The sequence below is a fragment of the Magallana gigas genome, chromosome 5 (genome assembly GCF_963853765.1).
Source record: "Magallana gigas chromosome 5, xbMagGiga1.1, whole genome shotgun sequence".
Taxonomy (NCBI): domain Eukaryota; kingdom Metazoa; phylum Mollusca; class Bivalvia; order Ostreida; family Ostreidae; genus Magallana; species Magallana gigas.
The window spans coordinates 56,678,371-56,703,975 of NC_088857.1; the positions used below are offsets into that span (position 1 = coordinate 56,678,371).

Here is a 25,605-nt window from a genome sequence, read left to right on the forward strand (position 1 = left end):
AAAATTTAAGTTTGTTTTTATTCAAAAATAACAAGTGACAATTCTTCTTGGTTTCTATTGCTTTCTATTTTTAGTAATTTTAAGCTTTTTTATGTCTTTCTTTCATTATTTTTTAATTATTGTTATAAAATGTACATTTTGTTATAAAATCTACTTTTTGTTAGTTACATATTCCAAATTGTATTCCAATCCATTGTTCCTACCAAATATAAGAAAAAAGCTACAAAACAGCACTTGCAATGAAAAAAATGTTTATTACGTGTATCTTATAAAATTATATTGATTCTACATTTATGCAGCATTCTCTAATACATGCGTCGCTCTGTTTTTTTTCTGTTGTATCTGCTCCATTCACAGCTTCTTTCTACAATAACCCAAATTGAAGTATTAAAAATGGTCGGCTAGACTATATAAATTACCAATTTATAGAATACTGGTAGATAGACTTGTTAATTTGTATTATAGGTTTTTGCTGGATATTCAATGGACATAAGTTTACATGAATCTATCTTTCTTTATGTTTATTTCCGATGCAAAATAACACAAGACTTCTGATCATACCAACATCAGCATATAAACATATCATTTAATTATCATTCACTGTCGATTGGGCCTGTTTATGTTTTTAGACAAACAATATTGTAAAAGCAAAAAATTAGTGCAGAAGAATGCAAAACATTGCATCATTTTATTTGATGCCAGAAGATAAAATTCTTGTGTTATTTTTTTTTTAACTTAACTTATTTTTCTTTTGATTAATTAAATGACATATATGTTGTTACAATGCCACATGTTTGTATAAATTTGTTTTAGCTCAAAATTGAGTGTCAAATGTTTATGATTATCTGAATAACTTTTCTACGATTTTTGTTTTAGCTTTAACAGTTTATAAATTTAAATGTATAAGTTTTAGAATAGTAAAAGGTAATGTAGCATATGTATAGATACGATAATTGTCCCAAAATAACAGTCATTTGGTGAAATTACAGTGAACAGAATTTAAGCATTGCCCTCAGTATACGTAATTTTAGGACAAACTTCGCAATAAAACCGTATAGAAATGATAATCAAATATTATATCTATTGTAATAACTTTATTTTTTATTTTTGAAAACCCCCGATCGAATTATGATACAAGAATGGGGGTTATAAAAACTTGCTTGTTTTGTGTTAAAACGTTGGAAGAGGTGAGATACCAATCCACAGAAATAAAGTTTGTTACATATTAGTGTCCTGGTTTTTTGAGCAACCGGTTTTTTTTTTGGAATACGAGTATGTTTATCTGTTATATGGAACATTAACGTAATTACTTACTACAATTAATGACATATGCTCGATCCATCTAAGTTTGTTCTCAGTTAAGGGTTTATTTTAGTTTATTAACCAGGTGGTACTTACCAATTGGAATAGGTGTATCGTACATATCGTTATCAACCAGGTGTTACTATATATAAATAGTGCCTGGTTTGGGAGGTTAACTGTTGAAACTGACACCCCGAGAAAACTGTTGTCAACCGACGCGAAGTAGAGGTTGACAATGGTTTTCGAGGGGTGTCAATTTCAACAGTTACTCTCCTAAACAGGCAATATTTATTTTATTATACTTAATGTCTTAATTTTTAAGAAAATTTTACTGCTTTCATATAGAAATGAAGTGAATACCACGGCGAACCGTACGCGCATAATTTACGCGCATGTATGAAATCGTTGTGTTACCCTTTGCCAAGTGTGTTTCTAACGCTGAGGGTAATAGAACAGATTACCAACTGCGTCTAAGCCAATCAGATTTCAGTATTTAACATGAAAGTATAATAATTACCAATTGGAATAGCTGTATCGTACATATCGTTATTAACCAGGTGTTACTTACCAATTGGAATAGCTGTAACGTACATCGTCAATGACCACCAAAGAGTAGGAGGTTAGGGCGGCTTCGAAGTAAAACTGAAACACAAAGAAGTTTTTAATTTACAATATAGTACATGTATATATTTTTCCTTTTAAGTGGAAGAAATCGTACTGTGTTAAAAATTGTTATCAGCAGGACCAATAAAATCGTATAAGGAAGGATCTATAATATAAGAATAACCTAGACTATTGGGGCAAACAATGTATTCCATCGCTCGGCAACTTTACATTGCGAACTCAAAGTATTTAGAATGTTACAAAAAATAAGATTACCATATGTTAATCATATAGATGTAAACTTAATCAGGCCAACTAACATGCTATACATTCACGTCCTCTTTCTAGGGGAAATGTGTGGCACATCACAGTATAAAAATAAAAACATTTCTAAAACTGGTTTGTATCTGCTTAAAACTGACCAAAACTGTTGTCAAAAGATTAAAAAAGCAATAAATATGAGGTTTTATATGTTGTTTTTATGTAAATTATGCTTACAAGAACTGAGCAATGTTTTTAATCACTTATAAATGGGCAGCTACAGACTTAAATTCAAGATTTAAAAATTGAAAATATGAAAGGAAGTCATTCGTGTCCACTCTACACCCTTTTGTTGAGAAAATGTCAAAGCTTGCTTAATCGGGTACCCTATTCTTTAAATGTGTGCTATAAACAATCAGTTCTGATGTGATTTATATATCTTTGTCTGTGGAGGTTTATTGAAGTAATATTTTCATTGAAAAAATATATGTATTTTTAACGAAAATTGATTGTCTGGACTCCTACCCCACTTCTATAAAGAGTTTACATTAATTTTTATTTATAGAAATGAAAGAAAACCAACTTGGAACTGGTATTGCGATGTCTGTCATATTCAACACAGATGGTTTTGAATTGACATTTTTTCTATGAAAATATAATGTCAATGTGGCTCCATAAATACAAGAGTTCAAGGTAGAGACTGGATTTTTTCTTGTTCCAAAAATAGATCCCATGCCGAGTTTTAAAACTCGGGTGCCCTACATGTAGGAGGCAAACTAACAGCCTCGATTGTAATTCCAGACTGGTTTTAAGAATGAAAAAATAGGTATTGTTCGCATGTTTACTAAAATGTTAATACATTACCCATAGTGTTTACTAGAATGCAGAAAAGGGTCATCATTTAATGTGAGCAGCATACTCTCTCTCTCTCTCTCTCTCTCTCTCATGATACAGTATAACGTACAAATCCGCCGCTCCCTGAAGGTATGTTTCCGGTCCAGTCTTGCCATCCATTGCTCCCACTAGTCTGGATGACCGAGCTTACATATGACGTCTCGTCCGTGAAGTAAACAAAGGCTAGCTGTGCTGATCCGATCACGCGGTACTTGAAGGATACACTTAAATCGGCGACTGAAAATATAAGGCGATGATATATTCAAAATTTCATTATTATTAATTTAAAACATTAACATTTCATTTCTAATATATTTGTTTGTTAAGTTATCACATATGATTCTTTTTAAAGGTGTCATTTTTTATTTTACGTTTTTTCATGGCGAGTAATCATAAGAATCATATTTATGAAAGATGAAATATCAAAAATAATACCGGCTTATAATGCATTGAAATCTATCAACTCAATCATACATAGATTTATTCTAAAAGTAATCCTAACATTGCAATAGGTAGTATTGGCTTAAGCACATTGATGAAATATCTTTATTTGCGATAAAAAAATTCTGTAGAACATACTATAATTTTTATGTATGATTTCATTTAATATTATAGTTAGACATATTAAGAGACTCTCGGACAAAGAGTAAATTCTATGATATAAATACAGTGAAAGATAAGATATATTGTTACTTTCAGCTGAACATACCAGGCAGTGTCCCAGACATCAGGTAGGAGTAGACCGTGCCCTGTACGTAAGGGGCGTACACTGCAGCAAACGCACTACCCTCGGCGGCCGTGATCTTAACGTTATTCATCGTGAAAGAGTTGTACTAAAAAACAACGTCATTTAAAAAATGTATGGATTGAGATGGACAAAAAGACGGACAAATGAACACTTTCTTAGATAGATAGATAGATAGATAGATAGATAGATAGATAGATAGATAGATAGATAGATAGATAGATAAAAGTATTGCGCTAATAGTTTTTTAAAAAATGGTGGAAAATGCAGATATTACCAAATTGAAGTCCACATAGTTGTCTGCGTAGTTGTTCAGACAGAATCCAATTTCAAAATTGCATGAAATAGTAACGGAGGTAGTCACTGTAAAACAGATGTGTAAAATGAAAACAGAATTTATAACAGTCACATAATTGCATGTAATCTACATTGAAATCACCTTTATCATTCGTAGAAAGAATATACCAGTAAGTTGACCAAGAGGTATTTACTGTACCTTAAGAAAATTAAAATACATATAATTTGGTTTATTTAAATCTATAAGTTTGCATGGACATTATGTATTTTTCCATTCATTTTTTTTAAATATTTTACATTTTCAACTATATTTATCTGTGATAGCATTACATGAATTTTGAACCCTAAAACAAAATAACGTCATAAAACATGAGTGACACAAAATGAGCGTGCCATATTGCATAACCGAAAAAAGGCATTGGCTGCGCCACGTAGTAATACATAGCATGTGCTACATAAAAAAATAGTAGTTTTAAAATTAATTAACACGTCTTTTTAAGAGTACAAATTGGAAATATCAAAATATAAGTAATAAAAAATCTATCTTTGAATATCATAAGGTGATCAAATCTATCATAACGACCTTCAGGCTTTATTTGATTTGACCACGCCCCAACCGAAATTATGACCTCATAATACTCAAAGAATAGTTCTTTATTCCTTTAATAAATAAACAAAATTTTATCTTAAATATCTACTAATAATTGATATTTTAGGAACATTTTAGGAACATAACGATACATATTTGCCCTGTTAAAAAGATTTGTTTTAGAGGTTTGAAACTCTTCATTTAAATCAGCAATCAGAGTGTGTGGGCGGAAGGAGTTGCAGTTAAGTACCTTGAGTGTTGTAGGTTTCACACGTGCTCCCTGACCACCCGGATGTACATTGACAAACCGCCTTGTCGCCATCTACACTGCAGCTACCACCGTTCTTACAGGGGTTTGTGGAGCAAGGATTGGTTGTCGTTGTCTCTATATCAGGGACAGACAAATTATTAAGTTTGACAATAATCAAGGACAAGTGTTCTACCTCTAAATGTGTTCGGGTTATCCGAGTTACGTCCTGAATAATATTGAAGTCCATTTCAAATGGAAAATACTAAAGAAATTGAATATTGAGTTATGCAATGTTAATATAAAAAAACAAGATATCTGTGAGCCAATGCTCACTAGTGATACCCCCGCTCTGATGTGAATATGCAAAATAAGCAAAGTCGACATTTAACAGAAAGCTGGCATCTGATTGATACAAAAATATATCCCATAATATGGCATGCCTAAACAAATACTGTGTTAAAATTTCAAACATCTGCGATAAATCTTTGAGGAAAATTTGTTTGAAAATTTTGGCTAAAATAAACAAAGTACTCATTTAACAAGAAGTTGACATCTGATTGATACAAAAATATATCCCACGATATGGCATGTCTTAACAAACACTGTGTAAAAATTTCAAGCATCTGCGATAAACAGTTGCTGAGAAATCTTTGACGGAATTTTGTTTGAAAATTTTGGCTAAAAATAAACAAAGTCGTCATTTAACAGGAAGTTGATGCCCGATTGGTACAAAAATATATCCCACGATATGGCATGCCTAAACAAATAGTGTGTTAAAATTTCAAGCATCTGTGATAAATAGTTGCAGAGAAATCTTTGACGGAAAGGACTATATATGGTTTGAGCCTAAAATGGCCCCCTAAAATGAACATTGTCATTTTACTGTAATTCTTTGTTTTATTTGTACAAATAATCATTTGAAGTTTTTTCATAATTTTCATTTTGATTTTAGTGCCCACAATTTAAAAATATGACATCATAAAGTTTACCTTTTCCCGCCATTTTCTCATTTTTAGCATAAAATGGCTTGTTTTGGGGCAGTTTTTCTTTAAGGAAACATTGAGCGACTGCTTGAACAAACAAAATATTTTCACCAAAGATGTATCTCTCCAATACTTATAAGTGACAAAAAGTTCGTTCTTGTTCAAAGAGTCGCTCTATATTTCCCATTCGAAAAAAGATAAGAAAAATGTCAATTTTTAATTGATTTTGATTGAATTATAAAAATAGCGTCACTTCTGACGTCATATACAGCCAGTAAGTGCATATACATCTAATAGATAGGTCAAAAACATTTTTCATGTCAACTCTTTTATAAAATAACACAACAAAGTAATGTACCTGAATCATTTTAAAAATAGTGAATTTTGGGGGCCAAATTTGACAAATATCATATATAGTTCTTTGTTTGAAAATTTTGGCTAAAAATAAACAAAGTCGTCATTTAACAGGAAGTTGACATCCGATTGGTACAAAAATATATCCAACGATATGGCATGCCTATACAAATATTGTGTAAAAATTTCAAGCATCTGCGATAAATAGTTGCAGAGAAATCTTTGACGAAAATTTGTTTGAAAATTTTGGTAAAAAAATAAGCAAAGTCGACATTTAACAGGAAGTTGACGTCTGATTGATACAAAAATATATCCCACGATATGGCATGCCTTAACAAACACTATGCAAAAATTTCAAGCATCTGCGATAAATAGTTGCTCAGATAAATGCGACAGAAATTTTTGTTACGGACAGACAGACAGACGGACAGACGGACAGACGGACGGACGGACAGACGGGCGGACAGACAGACACACAAGGGTAAAACAGTATACCCCCTCTCCTTCAGAGCGGGGGTATAATTATAGGCTCACATCATTAACTTTAAAGACTAAAAACACAAGAAATACAGATAAAATAACCTTTCTTTCATATTTGAAGAATCAAAGTGTTTCTATAATTCTGGAATAGTGTTTGCAACATAAATACTCATCCTGGGATAATGATTCTAGTTTATTTTGATAGTGATTCTAGTACATGAGAAAGTGTTAGTTGTAAAGTGATTCTAGTATATGAAGTATTTAGATTTGAATATCATGTAGTACACTATTGTGTAATAGTGATTCAGGTATCTTCAGATTGTATTTCGATCCATCCTGGAAAAGTGATTCCAGTATCCAGAAATAATGATTCTGGTGACCAGAAAAATTGATTTTATGTCCTGTGTTGTTGATTCTAATATCCTTGGTTATCAGTTTAAGTACCCTGGGATAAATTCTTGTACCTGGGTAGTGATTCTAGCACTAATGGATAGTTACCTTGGCTTTGGCAGGTAGTCCCTGTCCACCCCGCGGTACACTTACACACCGCCTGTCCGGACTCCGAGGAACAGGTGCCCCCATTCTGACATGGATTGGTTTCACAAGGATTGGTACTCCCACCTATGATAAATTATGATCATGACGTATATGAAAATGTGATGTATTATATCAGGACCCGGAATAATAAACAGTTTCATATATAATTATAAGGTTGTTTCACAATCTTTTGTTACCAGTGGTAAACTGGGCGTTGACCTTAATGTATTTAGATACCTGAAGATTTGCTGCAAAGTCTGTCAACGCACGTGTAACCGGACGGACAGTTGCTGCATGACGTCGTACCAGGGGAGAACGGCCTTCTATTGTTAACGTTACCCCTACAATCCAGTAAAATCTGTTGTTAACGTTACCCCTACAATCCAGTAAAATCTATTGTTAACGTTACCCCTACAATCCAGTAAAATCTATTGTTAACGTTAACCCTACAATCCAGTAAAATCCATTGTTAACGTTACCCCTACAATCCAGTAAAATCCATTGTTAACGTTACCCCTACAATCCAGTAAAATCTATTGTTAACGTTACCCCTACAATCCAGTAAAATCTATTGTTAACGTTACCCCTACAATCCAGTAAAATCTATTGTTAACGTTACCCCTACAATCCAGTAAAATCTATTGTTAACGTTACCCCTACAATCCAGTAAAATCTATTGTTAACGTTACCCCTACAATCCAGTAAAATCTATTGTTAACGTTACCCCTACAATCCAGTAAAATCTGTTGTTAACGTTACCCCTACAATCCAGTAAAATCATGTTTTGACCTTTGGAGGAGAGAACTGATAATATCTCTACTAAACTGTGAAACAAAACTCGAATCTCCTATGTTATGTTTTGAAATGTTTCACTTTTGAAATAATTTCACATTATATAAATAGTGCATGTTTTGGAGGGTAACAGTTGAAATTGACACCCCCGAGAAAAACATCAATGTCAACCAACACGAAGCGGAGGTTGACAATAGTTTTCGATGGGTGTCAATTTCAACTGTTGTCCTTACAAACAGGCAATATTTTTTTTTTAATTTACTAAATTTCATAATCTTAAAGAAAACTTCAACGCTTTTAAATTTTTGGACGTGAATTCTACGGCGAACTGTACTCACATAATTTACGCGTTGTGTTACCCGTTGTTAAGTGTGTTGCTAACGCTGAGGGTAATAGAACGTCTAAGTCAGTCAGATTTTAGTATTCAACATGAAAGCAGAATAATATTTTATGATAAATTAATTCCTAGCTCTCTGATTGGCTGATATCCAACAATCTGGAAACGTTATATTCACCTGCACGTGACTAAGAAAGTCAATATCACATTTGTTCGGCTATGGCTTCGAACAAAAATCTTTGCTTGATAACACTCGGATTGATATGTCTGTATCAATTTGTCGCTAAATCTTATCATAAAACAATGTTTGCTGTTTAGAGGTCAATAAGATGATATACCTACCCTCGAAGAACAATATTCACCTTCGGCGAGGTGAATATTGTACTTCGAGGATAACTAAATCATCGTATTGACCTCAAAAACAGCAAAAATTGCATAATACCATCCAAGTGAATACATCTTATTAGTCTTTTGAAAGATAATTGATCCCTAAAACCAAAGGGATTATGACAATTTCAAACAAGAAGGTAGTTTATTTTGATCAATGGCATACCCGGGTCCGTAGTTGCAGACGACTAAGTATCCAGGCAGATTTTTGGTGGTAAAATCATTTACAGAGCTACAATATTTCTTAGCACATCCAACTTTTTCAGATTCCGCCCATGTAACCTGCAGGAAGAATAACATCATCATATTAAACACCATCATATTTGACATTTTCATATTTGACGTCTTCATATTTGAGACCATCAATGTCAGATTCGAAATTTTCAGTATTTAACATTATATAAATAGAGCCTGTTTGGGAGGGTAACTTTTGAAATTGGCACCCCGAGAAAACCATGGTCAACCGACGCGAAGCATCGAGGGATGTCAATTTCAACAGTTACCCTCCATAACAGGCACTATTTATTCTATTATACTGAATGTCTTTTTTTTAAAGAAAATTTTACTGCTTTTTTATAGGAATAAAGTGAATTCAACGGCGAACCGTCGCGCATAATTTACGTGCATGTAACAATCCGTTTTGTTATACTTTCATGTTAAATACTGAAATCTGATTGGTTAAGACGCAGTTCATAATCCGTTCTATTACCCTCAGCGTAAGCAACGCACTTAGCAACGGGTAACATTACAAATTGTTACATGCACGAAAATTATGCGCGCTCGGTTCGCTGTAGAATTTACGTTATTCCTATATAAAAGCAGTAAAATTTTCTTAAAAATTAAGACATTCAGTATAACAAAATAAATAGTGCCTGTTTGGTGTGTTGCTAACGCTGAGGGTAATAGAACGGATTACCAACTGCTTCTAAACCAATCAGATTTCAGTATTTAACATGAAAGTATGATAATATAAATATAGTGCCTGTTTGGGAGGGTAAAGTTGAAATTGACACCCCGAGAAAACTATTGTGAACCGACGCGAAGCGGAGGTTGACAATGGTTTTCGAGGGGTGTCAATTTCAACTGTTATCCTCCCAAACAGGCACTATTTATCTTATTATACTGAATGTCTAAATATTAGAGAAAATTCTTACTTTTATATAGAAATGACATGAATTCTACAGCGAACCGTACGCGCATTATTTACGCACATGTAACAATTCGTTGTGTTACCCGTTGCCAAGTGTGTTGCTAACGCTGAGGGTAATAGAACGGATTATCAACTGCGTCTAAACCAATCAGTATTTAACATGAAAGTATAATAACATAATATGTGACATCATCAGCGATACTGTGAAATCATTAGATTTCGTGGTGGCTCAATTTTCGTGGAATTCGTGGGTACCTCTTCAAGAATAAATAAATAAATAAATAAATAAGCACTGTACGTCATATTTTCTTTTGTAAGTATCAGAGAATACACGAAATTACGTTCCCAAGAACCTGTAAAATTAAAGCAATCCACGACACCCCCCCCCCCCCCGAATTTTAATGTTTCCACAGTTTTTGACACCACTGAAATCTTCAATTTTGACATCATCATATGCGACATCCATAACTTACATCATAGTTGATGTTGCTTGATTCGTCATCGATTGATTTATCAATTTGTTAATTGCTTAATTTTCAGATTAGGTGATTGAATATTTATTGATAAATTGTAGAAGACCTGTGTGTAATGGCCACATCCATATTTACTATTGGGATCACAGACGTTGTTAGCAAAATCATAGTCAGTTTTCTCGTTGTCCCAAGCGGTGACTGCTGCCTCCGGTGAAATGTCCCCTTTTAAAGACAATTGTATGCCAAATAATAATAATAATAATAATGATATTGACTATATTCATATTTAATAGTTTAATGACTGATAATTTTATACATGTACGTAATAGGGAATCATTCTTTGATTATTATGAGGTGATCGTATACGGTCGGGCGTGGTCAAATCTGTCATAAAGCGCCTTTCGGCTTTATCAGGTCACCACAGGCCGTATTTTATCACTTTATAATACTCTACGAATGCTTATCATGACTTATTTTATATATAATAAAATTGACTACCTTCTGACTTAGGTTACAAGTCTTGTAATATCGAACTTATCTTCAAAACTATTTTCAAGTAAGCTTCATACGATCTTCACTGCACTTTATAATCAAAGACATTCAGCTGTCAAATAAAATCTGACGCCCAAAAAATTTTAGACAAAAAATCAAAAAAGTTTCCAAGTTCTTCGCGTTAGCGGGTTATGTAAAATTTGTTTGCAATGATCGCTACCTTCATTACCCGCATTAATCATCAAGGATTATATTTTCATCTTCTTTAAACAAATTGATAATTTGAGTGTAAAGAGTAAGTTTAATTAACTAAATTACTGTTAATGTACATCAGCACGATAGCTAAAAGAAACGGCAGATCGTCTTTTATGGAAATTATAGTGATTTATGTCTGGCATGATCATGATTATTTCGTGCAGTTCGTGAATTTTCTTAGGTCGCTGTAGGTCTCGACCAATCGATAAACGGGCCGCTTCGATTTAAATTCAATCTTGTCATTTTCTATATAGCTATGAAGATTAACAACAAGTTTTAATAAGAAATAGAGGGAATCATACGCGGTAGATGTAAATATAATATTAAATCAAACTTCCTTTCTACCACCAATCGTCTGCTAATTAGTGATTACAGACTCTAGAGAGGTTTTGATCAGGTTTAAAAAAAAATGTTTATTTATAGTGAGAAATCTTCTCACTAGGTATCAATGAATTTGCAGGTGGTGCATTTCCAAGGAAGTTGACTGTTTCATCGTATTGATTTGGATAATGAAAAAAAAAATTTGTGATGTTATTTCAAAGAAATAATCGAAGTATCATATTAATTGGAATACCATAGGAATACACAAACACCATGCTCTGAATTGACTGGGTGTATGTGTATTGCTATTTCACATTTGTTTGTACACACGTTATAGACACGTGTTCTCCTGTATAAGTGTACATACCATAGCTCACATATAGGTTCTCCTGTATAAGTGTACATACCATAGCTCACATATAGGTTCTCCCCCACATAGTACCCCACTGATGTGGACCGGAGTTTGTTGTGGTTAAAGTCGCACTTTTCGGCGTAGTTCCTGGCAATAGTCTCCAGTCCTTCGTCCCACACCTGACCAGGGAATGAATACAGGAAATGTTGGTTAGTTTGAATCAAATTATTAGTATAACTTTTGCACGGTACAAATTCAGACATTCCACTACCTTCAAAGTCTCCCAAACGCTCCGCAGAAATAAAATCAGGTAAGTAAATAAACTTTCGTAAAAAAAAGAATTGAATTCATCATGTTAGTGCTGTGATGTAAACTTGTGGCATCCTTAACAAAATCCTATCCCAACAGAGGAAGTGTTCCAACCATACAGGTTTTTACTACGACGGGACGTAACTCTGATTTATACGACATAAATGGTCAATGAATGTGTTAGAACGTACCATCTCTCTCATATTTGTGGCCTTTGGACTGACTATTCGACGCTTTTCATTGTGAACCCTCAGGAACTCTGCTGCCTCTGTAGACAGTGTTCGCCTGTTCATTGATAGCTGCTTCAAAAGACACACAATCATAAGTATGTTCAAAATAATATGTATTTTTATCTAAATGAAATCTACTATTACTGTAGATACCTGTTTTTTCATAAGTATGTTTTGTTCAACAGTCCTCTTTTTGTTTTGGTTGGTTCCTTGAGTATTACTGCCCTGAATCAAATAAACAGGAATGTTCGCGCGATTAAATTAATGTTAAGAAGCAGTTTTATCTCACAATGGCATAATTAATAATTATTATTCTTTATTGATTTCAATAAATGAATAAAATGACTTAATAAGAGAATGAAACAACTCACGTCGCTCTGAAATCTATTGAACAATCTTACCGACGTAAAAACGTTCACAGGAACTTGGCCCCCAGCGTTTCCATTTGTCTGCTTGTCGTTTTTCTATAAAGGAGAGAAAAAAACGACCCTTATGTTGCCATATATATACATATTATGTGAATTATTTCGCGTTAGACTTCGTTCTTGCTTAAAAAAACGTTGGTGATATTTCTCTGTATAGTCAGATGGTAATATATGTTTTAAACGTATTTCATGTCATGTTGTAAAATTTGTATTTACTGCCACCCGGTAAAATCAAAATTTACAACATGACACGTATATCCCCAAGTACCCAAACTCCGTCACCATCAGCAGAAAACATTCCATGTTTCTCTGTAAATTATTTTTTTGCGGTTATTATCATTTGCAATCACTAAATATAACATGAAACGTTATAATTTATAAAATTATTAACAAAAATATTTTTTATTATTATTCAAATAAGCCCTCTGAATAGAACGTTTATTACATGTGCTATCATAACTTATAAACCTAACTGATCTATGATACGCCAAGGAATGAAGACACATTAACAATTTAGTTTTAACTCAACATGTATCTAGGCCGAGTTATAATACATGTAAGTAAAATCGGTGTATACAATTTAAATTGTATTTAATTTCATCAAAGTGAAATGATCGCCAGAATAATCAAAGTATCGAAGAACTGACGGGAGTTGTTTTTATCGATGTTTATTTATTTTAAATTAATGATATATTATTTTGCATAACAAGTACAGGTAGTTTTTGATCTGTATTTGAATTACGCACATTTTTATATTATGAATTTTAGGACTTTTTCGACGCAAGAATGTTGAAAAAAAAAACCATATGAATCATGTCAAGTAATATTTAAAGATAGAATCAATTCAACCAAACTATGAATCAGTGACTAGAAATATTTCTGGAAAATTTTTGGATCCTCGCAATATTGAACTCTAGTCTCGTTCAACCAAACGCGCGGCTGTCGCCGTTAATCACCGACAAGCAAAAAAGACTCTCTGCTTGTCGGAGATTTACGGAGACAGCCGAGCGTCCAGTTGAACGAGACTATATTAAACTCTGGCGTAAGAATACAATATCTTAAATGTTAGTACCATTTAAAATCTGACTATTTTCAAGGTATTTATAAATAAGTTTTCTTGAAAAACAATGCTTTACATTATATCGAATTTATCAATTATTTTCAAGAACTAAGTCATGTCAGCGATGATTTGTGCTTTGGTCCAAACACTGTTTCACTTTTGGTTTGTCAGAGTAACTGCATAGGAGAGTTGATTAAAATCAACTCCCCAAAAATGGGTCCTTGTAACAACAAACACAATGACCTTTTCAGAATGTATGGATGCTGTATGATTTCTGTCCTTACATATTTCAAATATATCATATCAATAATGCATATATTAATGATTATATTATTTATTTATTACATTTTTAATAAATGTAGAATATTCTAAATACCGGTATACCATATATATATATATATCTGTAACCCTGAATAAGGCAAAAATTACAGCATGGGCGATTTGACGTTATCATCAAGTGTAGTGCATAAACGCTATTGCGGACAGAAAAAAATGTATTAATAACCTTAATAAAAAATAAATTGCATGATAAAATGCTTCATCTTGAACTCTCTTACAATGACTGACCACCGTAAATCATTTAAAGGGCCCGCATGTCAGAAATATCGTTATTTCAGTGCATCTGTGAAAAACTGTGAGCTGATTTCACGCAATTATTGTTGCATAAAATGAATAGGGTGTAATTTTGTAATTTTTGAACACATTCTTAAATTAAGCCGTTGTAAATTGTTGACATTTGACTGAAGATTTTTAACATGCAAAAAATGACGTCATAACCGCACTTGATTTCAAACGGCGAGGAGTTTCCCGAAAGTGACGGAGTTAGGGTAGTGACGGAATTAGGGGGCTATGCGATATACCAACATTCTTTTTGCAAATACATGTACGCACAATATTTCAGAACCAAATTAAAAGGTGATATGACAATTTTCACATTTTCATTTTTTTGGTCAATAAAAACATAACACGTGCACTTATATTTGATATTAAAAGCAGAACATATAGATCTCAATTTTAAATGCATGAGTATAGTATATACTAGTATGCAGTGTATGTTCACCATAAGGAATAATCCTGTAACATAAAACAAGGATTGGATTGTAGAAAACTACCTTTCCTTCAGCAGGTTCGAATGATATCCGTCCGTCATCGTCCGAGTTTCTTTTTTCCTCTTGAACAGATTTCTTCAAGTAATCCAACTGAAGTCATATGTATATCATTATTGTACTGATACTTAAATATTTTTGATAAAGTGATAAAGTTTTCCTTCAATTTCATATGGTTTAATACTTAATATTGAATAACTTCACCAGGTAAGAAATTAAATATTTAATTATATTCAAAATTTACAATGTAACAATACATGTGTTTTACCAAAATATCAACATACCAGCTCTCGTAATTCTTGTACTTTTGTTGGGGAATTCCCTTCGGCGTTCTGTGAATTAGACAAAAATCATTTTTAGGAGAAATAAAATGATAAGACCAATGAAAGATAACCAGACCTTACAAAGAAATAACACTGTAAGGTGCAAGCGCATCGTAGATGAAGATCATCAATTACTCTTTCAATCAGATCTGACCCCGGGGCCATAAAGCTAAAATGAGCTCACTTTTGATCTCAGTCTCATTTTTCCATTATATATACATTTGTAAAATGAAATCAAAAGTAAGCTCATCTACGTTTTATGGCCCCGGGCTCTCTGAAACGTTGCAGCGATACAAAACTTTAAGGTTCTCTATGGGTTTTTTCTGAAAAAAATACTACAGGACACTCCTTTACATTCAATTTGTTGAATTGTGTTTTGTTTTCATTAGAGTTGCTATAGGACCACATAACACTGCAAAGAATAGTGAAATAAACATCAATTTAGGAAATTTAGAAAATGATCGGGAACAGCCAACTGCTTTTCATCACTTAAAATGCTTTCTTTTTTTTCGCGTAGTATTAGGAAAGTAGCGTTTACCTACTGTAATTATCCTACAAATAGAATGTCTGGTTTGTTATCTGACCTCGAATCACGGGAGTCTGGGCCTACGGGGTAAATATCATTCCGATCTGTACATCGTATAGTAAGACACTTAAGATTTTACCAAGCGGCACATCTAATCCTCTAGGTGTATCATATTGGAATATAGGTATCATTTGACAATGCATGTATATATGGTCAACATTTGTGTAAAAAAGGCGCTGTTCATTACATTCACAGTAGGGCTACACAGCTTTAAATATATCGCCGCAATTTGGCAAAAGCAATTTTGCAATTTTTTTTAACCTTTTCTGCCATTCTTAAAGTTTAAAATATTACTAATTTATAAAACTACGCACCCGTTCTTTTCTTTTTCAGATTGCAAAGTCTAAATTCGAAAACCTAAGACATTCTTTTGAGTTCAATTTTCTGAAATGTTGTCCGTGAATTTTTGTTTTTGTACTATGAATAAAAAAATTTGATTACTTTTCTTTAATTTTTTTACATGTTTACATGGACTTTTATGTAATGGTAAATTGGTTTTTTTTAATTCGATCTATCACAAAGTTTGAAATAAAAATGAATGAGTTCAAAACATATCAACATGCCTAACAAAGACTGTTATGGATAGTTAAGAATTCATTTAAGTACAAAACTTTTAATGTAACAATAATATATATAATTTTTTTTTTAATTTGGAACATGTATAAGCTACAAAAAGATAATTTAGAACTTGTACCATAACATTGCATACACTTAGAACGATATCAATATTTTAACGTTATGACATGTTTTACCTTCCTCTGAATGTACGCCGTATTTCCTCGCTCTAGGAGACAGCCCAGTGTCAGCAGAATCAGCAACCCCTTCATCTTAGCTCCAGGAGTGAACTGAGAGAGCCGGACCCCGGCCGACCCTATTTATCCCTTACCTCATTAACATTGTACCACCCGGTTCACCGAACTCATAATTGTACCTCATTTGAAGCTAGCCATTTTTCTGGAAGGCGTGAAAGAGATGGAGATTTACTTTTAAAGTGGGCTTTGTTGCTGACGAATACCAAAACAGGGTTCGATGGCCATTCAGAAATTGATGCTAATTTTAGTAAACGATGAACTTATTTCTACGATTGCAGTGGTTTGATTATGTCTTAATATTTTTAAGTTTTTATTTAATTTTATGGTTTCGGCGATGAAGGGCCAGATGAAAAAAAATTGTTTGTACATCTGTTTGTTGTTCGAGCAATTTTGATATTTGTTCGGACGAATTGAATATTTGTTCGGACGAATAAGATATTTGTTCGGACGAACTGAATATTTGTTCGGACGAACTGAATATTTGTTCGGACGAATAAGATATTTGTTCGGACGAACTGAATATTTGTTCGGACGAACTGAATATTTGTTCGGACGAATAAGATATTTGTTCGGACGAACTGAATATTTGTTCGGACGAACTGAATATTTGTTCGGACGAATAAGATATTGTGCGGAAGAATGAGATACTTGTTCGGACGAAATAGAAACTTGTTTGGACGAATTGGGTTTACATTTGGACGAAATAGCTATTTGTTTGGACAATTTGGTTATTTGCTTGAACGAATTAGATACGCAGAAGCGTAACTAAGTGTCCTTATTCAGTTAATCGAAGTAACACAGGATGATAAAACTTGTGATACAGAGGGTTTGTTAATTGCTTTCAAATTATGTTTTGAAATCAAATATAAAATTAATATTGAAAAAAAAAAATCAGTCTAATGAAACTATGTAAAATCGTTAAAAAATATAAGAATTGAAAATCGCGAGGAAAAATAATTTTCAAAGGAAAATTTTATTTACAAAATACATAGAAAAATTTGTGAATTATTCTAATATTCAACCTCTAAATGTTTTGGCTATTAAGATTTTTAAATAAAATTTGTGGCGCGTTTTGTGACAAATAGTAATAAAACGACGACGTCGGCGAACATTTTGCACAGACCTTGAAACAAATCCTACGCCGATTTTAAAGTTCGCAGTTTTTGTTTTTAAATCGCTTAGAAATGCATTCTGTGAATAAGTAGTCTTGCAAAAACGAAAATATGCTGGCGAGTATGATAACTTCAAGTGAAAAATGAAACCCCGACTGATATATATGAACGACAAAATGCTGAGCACGCATTTTCGGAGGACATATACGTTCGATAGGCAACAGTGCTTGGCGTACATTTACTTAAGATAAATTTTAATGATCAAAACAATTTAGTTTTAAAAAAAACATAAATCCGAATTACCTTTGCTGTGTAAATAAAATATGTATCGAGGTCGTTTTTGGCTTACAAGCCAATAGCTGCCATTTTTTAAAGGGATTCAACATTTGATACTCTTGTTATTCAAGTGATACATTAGCACGCACTTTTTCGTAGAATTTAATGTTACAAAAACTGTCGGTTTCCCTTTTATCTGCAAATTATAGAATACATGCGCAGGTTTAAAAAGAAATGAGTTGTAATCTATTAGCATCTGTACATGTAAATACAGTCTATTTACATGACGAATTTTCTTAAGATTATTTGTTCATAAAATGATAAGAATTAAGAATGATAATACATGTATAGCTTATACAAACTGATGTAGATTTACTCTTTAGCGAAGGAAATTGGAATAATTTTTGGCAAATGATAAAAGCAATGAATGTTACTTACGAAGTGTAGTTATCAAGAATAACGCATATGACATTTAAGTTGATAAAGTTGATATTGTAATAGAATAAATGATTATGGCCCCTTCCCCACAGGATAAGGAAATTGAGAATTTTCGGATGCTGGAAATGTAAAAAAAAAGATTAAATGGCTCATTTTACCGCTCTTAAATAAGCATCACAACAGTCCCAAGATCCCATCACAACAGTCCCAAGATCCCATCACAACAGTCCCAAGATCCCATCACAACAGTCCCAAGATCCCATCACAACAGTCCCAAGATCCCATCACAACAGTCCCAAGATCCCATCACAACAGTCCCAAGATCCCATCACAACAGTCCCAAGATCCCATCACAACAGTCCCAAGATCCCATCACAACAGTCCCAAGATCCCATCACAACAGTCCCAAGATCCCATCACAACAGTCCCAAGATCCCATCACAACAGTCCCAAGATCCCATCACAACAGTCCCAAGATCCCATCACAACAGTCCCAAGATCCCATCAAACGTACAACCTTAGGATGGTCTTAGGACAAGTAATTGATGTCCTAAATTTAAGACAAAGTGATGGCGTTTTATAAATATAGGAGAGTTTTGAGAAACAGACTTAATACTAAGGCGTATCATGAGGTGTACTTATGACACACCATTGTCCTAAGATAGTTTCGTGAACATGCCTGCTGATTTTTGGTTCGACGTGGTAGACAAACGATCCAAAAGTTATGCAGACTGTTTGATATGGTGTCCGGATAGGCCATTTGCGTTAGCGCGACATCGCGTTCAGATAAACGAGACATCGCGCTAACACACAACACGCCGTCTCGCTAACGCAACTTTGCACAGCACGCCGTCACGCTAACACACAACACGCCGTCGCGCTAACACACAACACGCCGTCGCGCTAACACACAACACGCCGTCGCGCTAACACAACTTTGCACAACATGCCATCGCGCTAACACACAACACACTATCGCGCTAACACAAAACACGCCGTCGCGCTAACACAACTTTGCACAACACGCTGTCGCGCTAACACACCTTTGCACAACACGCCGTCGCGCTAACACAACTTTGCACAACACGCCGTAGCGCTAACGCACATTTGCATATAAATCATTAATAAATCTACCAATTGATAAATTAACCTTAAATATTAGTATAATTAATTAATTCAGCAATAATATATTTATACCATGTACATGTCACAAATTCATATTAGGTGCTCTGTATATTACCAAAGCAAAGAAATTTTAAAATGTAAAATTACAGGTATATAACATGTCCTGATTATATTATTGTTGATTTAATGAATTATACTAAATATTTAAGGTAAATTTATCAATTGGTAGATTTTATGATAATTTACATGCATGCTAGCATATCCTTATACAGTGACATACCAGTAACTATAATATTATTTTTATTCATATGCATTATTATAAATGAAAATAATATATATATATTTCAAAGAACATTTTATTTATTTTTAATCCATGCTTGCGTGCAGGCCTACATATTTCAGCATGCGCAGTCTGATATTTCCGGACACGACTTCCTACTAGACTGTGAAACTTGCAAAGTTGCGTTAGCGAGACGGCGTGTTGTGCAAAGTTGTGTTAGCGCGACGGCGTGTTGTGTGTTAGCGCGACGGCGTGTTGTGTGTTAGCGCGATGGCGTGTTGTGCAAAGTTGCGTTAGCGCGACGGCGTGTTGTGTGTTAGCGCGACGGTGTGTTATGCAAAGTTGCGTTAGCGCGACGACGTGTTGTGCAAAGTTGCGTTAGCGCGACGGCGTGTTGTGAGTTAGCGCGATGTCTCGTTTATCTGAACGCGATGTCGCGCTAACGCAAATGGCCCTATCCGGACACCATAGTTTGATGCTATATTCGTAAATCTATTATAAACTGGCAAAATGTATCTTAAAATCAAAGTGATGAACCAAATCTTATTATTTCTCGCTGGCTTGTACAAAGCTTTGATCGGCTTAATGTAAATTAATTTTAAATTGATTTTAAATTTTTTATCGGCTCTTAATTGTATTTTTGATGGGTGCGAAAACATACCAAAGTTTTAATTTTGGGCCTTTTCTGAAACATAATTTTTTTCTATAATTTGTGACATGGCCTATAGGTTTTAAGTTGTTATTCAGTATGCGCAATGTGAATGATTTCTGGCTATAAATTATAAATAAGCCATGCATGTTTCGTTAAAAGGGTTTACAAGTTAAGAGGAGGATTAGCCGATTAGTAGAATTATACTAACCGTTCTAAAGTTTTATGGCACGGCTCACCAACATAGGCCCTTTAATGACATTTCATAAAAATATTCTGTTTACTTTCAATTCTACCTCTTTTTACAGCTTTTTATCAATAGGAACTTGGTACGAAGTTTCTCTCAAATGTAATTCAAACGTTTGAATTGCTAATACATAGCTATCTTTACCTGAATCAACCCAAAGGCCCTCAGTGAAGACCCGGTCAAACGTCGCAGAAAAACAAGTATTGTACGGTCTTCAGAAAAATGAAAAATAACCATCATTCTGATTTCATCAAAATATTTTTCTATTAGATTTGATCTTGTGTCCACCACACACCCCGCCTCTGTTAATGGGTAGCTTACTATCAGTGAGGCAATCTCCATCAATCAATGTTCGGACAATCTACTTCTTTTGATGATCCAAATATAAAACTGATAAAAACGAAACTCATCAAATATGTTTTCACACTAGAGTGATTTTTAAAAAAGAAACATCCTGAAATATAAACAATTTTACAACGAATGTTTTTTCCGTTGTATAATCAGTAAGTAGCGATAGGGTATAGTACTAAAATATTAAAGATAAGTATATTAACACATAATTTGTGTATTGATATTGGCAACGAAAGTCATTCTAATATTAACATGACCCCTGGGTTTTTTTTTTTTTATACTATTTGGGTTTTTTTCTTTTTTAGGGGGGGGGGGGTGGGGGTGGTTGGTTGCTGTTTAAGTTTTAAAGTATTAAATTATGCCATTAAAAATGAAAAAAAGCCAATAAATGCGTTATTTTTCTATGGTGTAATGCTGGCGGGATAAAATGGCTGACCCCGTCTTCAATATTGAGCCCTTCCATCGCCGCCTGTATTCTGTAAGTAGGAAAGATTAATGGAATATATAAGGGCATTCCGCATCCAAATAAAATTACACATATCCATCATTGATTGTAAGCAGTATTAAACAACTTTGAAAGAGCAATGGTCAAAATGATCAAACGCCAGCACTAATGATATTTAGTTACATGTATTATGAACGGTCATTTCGGTGCATATCACTAGATCACTGCATTCACACAGAGAACAAGACAAACAGACAGAAAACGAGATACATATAGCCTGTTTGATTATTATTCTCAATTCATTAAAACAAGAGGCCCATGGGCCACATCGCTCACCTGAACAGCAGTTCCTTGTAACATTACATTTCTTGAGAAGAAAATTTTTAAACATTTTTCATATGTAGTTCTATGTTAAACTTTAAACCCCGCCTGGGGCCCCAGTTTTGGTCCGAGGGTCACGATTTTTACAATTTAGAATCTTCACTATTTATAAAAGCTTTTGTGTAAATATTGGCATTTCTGGTGCAGTGGTTCTTAAGAAGAAGATTTTTAAAACATTTTCCTAAGGTATTTCTATGTTAAACTTTGAACCCCGCCTGGGGCCCCAGTTTTGGTCCGAGGGTCACGATTTTTACAATTTAGAATCTTCACTATATATAAAAGCTTTTGTGTAAATATTGGCATTTTTGGTGCAGTGGTTCTTAAGAAGAAGATTTTTTAAACATTTTCCTAAGGTATTTCTATGTTAAACTTTGAACCCCGCATGGGGCCCCAGTTTTGGTCCGAGGGTCACGATTTTTACAATTTAGAATCTTCACTATATATACAAGCTTTTGTGTAAATATTGGCATTTCTGGTGCAGTGGTTCTTGAGAAGAAGATTTTTTAAACATTTTCCTATGTATTTCTATTTTAAACTTTGAACCCCGCCTGGGGCCCCAGTTTTGGTCCGAGAATCACGACTTTTACAATTTAGAATCTTCACTATATATACAAGTTTTTTTTGTAAATATTGGCATTTCTGGTGCAGTGGTTCTTGAGAAGAAGATTTTTTGAACATTTTCCTATGTATTTCTATGTTAAACTTTGAACCCCGCCTGGGGCCCCAGTTTTGGTCCGAGGGTCACGATTTCTACAATTTAGAATCTTCATTATACATACAAGCTTTTGTGTTAATATTGGCATTTCTGGTGCAGTGGTTCTTGAGAAGAAGATTTTTTAAACATTTTCCTATGTATTTCTATGTTAAAATTTGAACCCCGCCTGGGGCCCCAGTTTTGGTCCGAGGGTCACGATTTTTACAATTTAGAATCTTCACTATATATAAAAGCTTTTGTGTAAATATTGGCATTTTTGGTGCAGTGGTTCTTAAGAAGAAGATTTTTTAAACATTTTCCTAAGGTATTTCTATGTTAAACTTTGAACCCCGCCTGGGGCCCCAGTTTTGGTCCGAGGGTCACGATTTTTACAATTTAGAATCTTCACTATGTATACAAGCTTTTGTGTAAATATTGACATTTCTGGTGCAGTGGTTCTTGAGAAGAAGATTTTTTAAACATTTTCCATATGTAGTTCTATGTTAAACTTTGAACCCCGCCTGGGGCCCCAGTTTTGGTCCGAGGGTCACGATTTTTACAATTTAGAATCTTCAATATATATAAAAGCTTTTGTGTAAATTTTGGCATTTCTGGTGCAGTGGTTCTTGAGAAGAAGATTTTTAAACATTTTCCTATGTATTTCTATGTTCAACTTTGAACCCCGCCTGGGGCCCCAGTTTTGGTCCGAGGGTCACGATTTTTACAATTTAGAATCTTCACTATATATAAAAGCTTTTGTGTAAATATTGGCATTTCTGGTGCAGTGGTTCTTGAGAAGAAGATTTTTAAAAACATGCACCCTATACTTACTGTTTCGCAATTATCTCCCTTTTGAAAAGGGCTGTGCCCTTTATTTTAACAATTTATAACCCCCTTTCCATAAGGATGCTTTGTACTAAATTTGGTTAAATTTGGCCCAGTGGTTTTTGAGAAGAAGTTGAAAATGTGAAAAGTTTACAGACGGACGGACAGACAGACGGACGGACGGACGGACGGACGACGGACAACGGGTGATCAGAAAAGCTCACTTGAACCTTCGGTTCAGGTGAGCTAAAAAGGCTTGACCAATTGCATTTGAAGAAATGTTGACATTCGGTGTATATTTTCCCTTATGTTTGCACTGGTAATTAGCGACGTTCAATTTCCTGTAAACACACTTAGCCTTAGCACAAGAATAAACGCTATCACGCATTATGAGTTATTTTATTATTGTAAGATTAAATATTTAAAAAACATTGATTGTGTATTTTTGGATGTCGTCATTCTTATAACACACAGGCCGTGCGATCTTTATGGAGGGTGATCGTGTTCAAAAATCCAGACATGCAAACTTGTAAATCCGAATATGCAATCGTGTTGATGTGTGAGCCTGAGCATGAATATGTGTAGTTCTGATCGTGTAACCTATAAAACTCGGGCATAAACACGTGTAAGTTTTGACTCAGTTCCTTCGCATGATGCATATTTTGCAACTTTATTGTTTACATTAGTTAATTAAACCTTCAACTTTTGCACACTTTCAATCCGTAGTTTCTGCATTTGTAACTTCAGGCTCGGCAATAGCACATCTGACATGATAAAAATTGACAAATGTGAAGTCTACATGTTTGTCGAATTTTGACATGACCTTATATGGAAACGGTGACGTCACTGATAGAAAAAGGCTAGCAGGTAAAGGCATGCCGTAATCGCCGGAATAGGGACGGAATAAATAAAAAAATAAATATTAGGTAAGCCTATAATCATATTATCTCTGAATAACAACATTTCATAGAGTATTATTTTTCGGAAAATTAAATCATGAGATTGGTGTACATTTTATCAAGAGAATGTATAAAAGATGCGAGTAAAGAATTCGATCGGCTTCAGATATTCTCTTAGAACTGAAAAAAATTACACTGATTTAATGACTTTGTTTTAATACACGTGTATAAAAATATATACGCATTTTTATTCATAGGCGTCTGAACCGGGAGGGGGGGAGGGCTATGGGCGGGGGACTTAGCCCCCCCCCCCCCCCCCCACACTTTTTTGCCAAGTTAGACCTAACCATTAGGAACATAGCAACAGGGAGGATTCAACCCCCCCCCCCTACTTTTTCCTCGCAACAAACAAAATTGTTCCTTAAAAGACCTTAAAGAGAATGAAATATTGATAGTGATATTGAAAATTAGAGTCATAGTAGGTATACTAGCACCCCCCCCCCCCTACCACCACGGATTAGGAATTTCATGATTTGGGGGGGGGGGGGGGGGGAATGGGCAGGTAAGATTGGAGTTATTGGTATACCCTCCCCAACGGATTAGAATTTTCATGATTATGGGAATTCTTGTCAATATTTTTCATGATTAGTTTAGCCCCCCCCCCCCCCAACCCTTCAATTTGCTTCCGGTGCCACTATTATTAGGATACATGCAACAAATTGTTAAAGTATAGACCTCGGCTGAATTAAGAAAATATCTCCAAATGCATCCTTATCGCTACCACAAAGTTGTGACAAGACCACCCCCCCCCCCCCCCCCCCCCCCAAAGCGAAAAATTACACGGGGTCCGTCAGCTGAGTTGCAAAGTTATCGATAAGAAAAACAAACTAGTTAAAGACATTGGTTTTGAGATTGTGATTACACGGTAATATGAGACATAAGAAGCGACACCCTCTTTAAAAAAAATGAATAAAAATTCCAAAGATAAGGTTAACTGTCGTGAAATTAAAATGTGTATAAATTATGTTAAGAAATGTTTCTTTGCATTGTCGGCAATATAGAGGGAAAAAAAGCCTATCATGCAGGTAAAAATTGACATTTTTAAAAAATTATTTTAAGCAATTATTACGGGATTGAGTATGACGTCCTGAATATCGGTTCAATACACACTCACTTTG

The 25,605-nt window shown here is 34.2% G+C and overlaps 1 protein-coding gene across 2 annotated transcripts; it reads right to left on the reverse strand.

The window, feature by feature from the left end:
• Positions 1–234: 234 nt before the first annotated feature.
• Positions 235–16,755, reverse strand: LOC105318345 (cysteine-rich secretory protein LCCL domain-containing 2). Of its 2 annotated transcripts, none has more exons than XM_034462055.2 (17): positions 16,646–16,755; positions 15,269–15,316; positions 14,991–15,077; positions 12,795–12,857; positions 12,547–12,618; positions 12,355–12,465; positions 11,910–12,033; positions 10,541–10,656; positions 8,978–9,093; positions 7,533–7,636; positions 7,257–7,379; positions 4,942–5,076; positions 4,083–4,168; positions 3,770–3,893; positions 3,131–3,297; positions 1,871–1,944; positions 235–364 (listed from the first exon to the last, which is right to left on the reverse strand). In XM_034462055.2, coding segments are annotated over exons 1-17 (1,626 nt in total). In that variant the 5' UTR covers positions 16,721–16,755; the 3' UTR covers positions 235–363. The 2 variants fall into 2 exon arrangements, with proteins under 2 accessions (XP_034317946.2, XP_034317951.2); XM_034462060.2 differs by having other exon boundaries at positions 12,355–12,462; positions 16,646–16,754.
• Between the last annotated feature and the right edge of the window lie 8,850 nt (positions 16,756–25,605).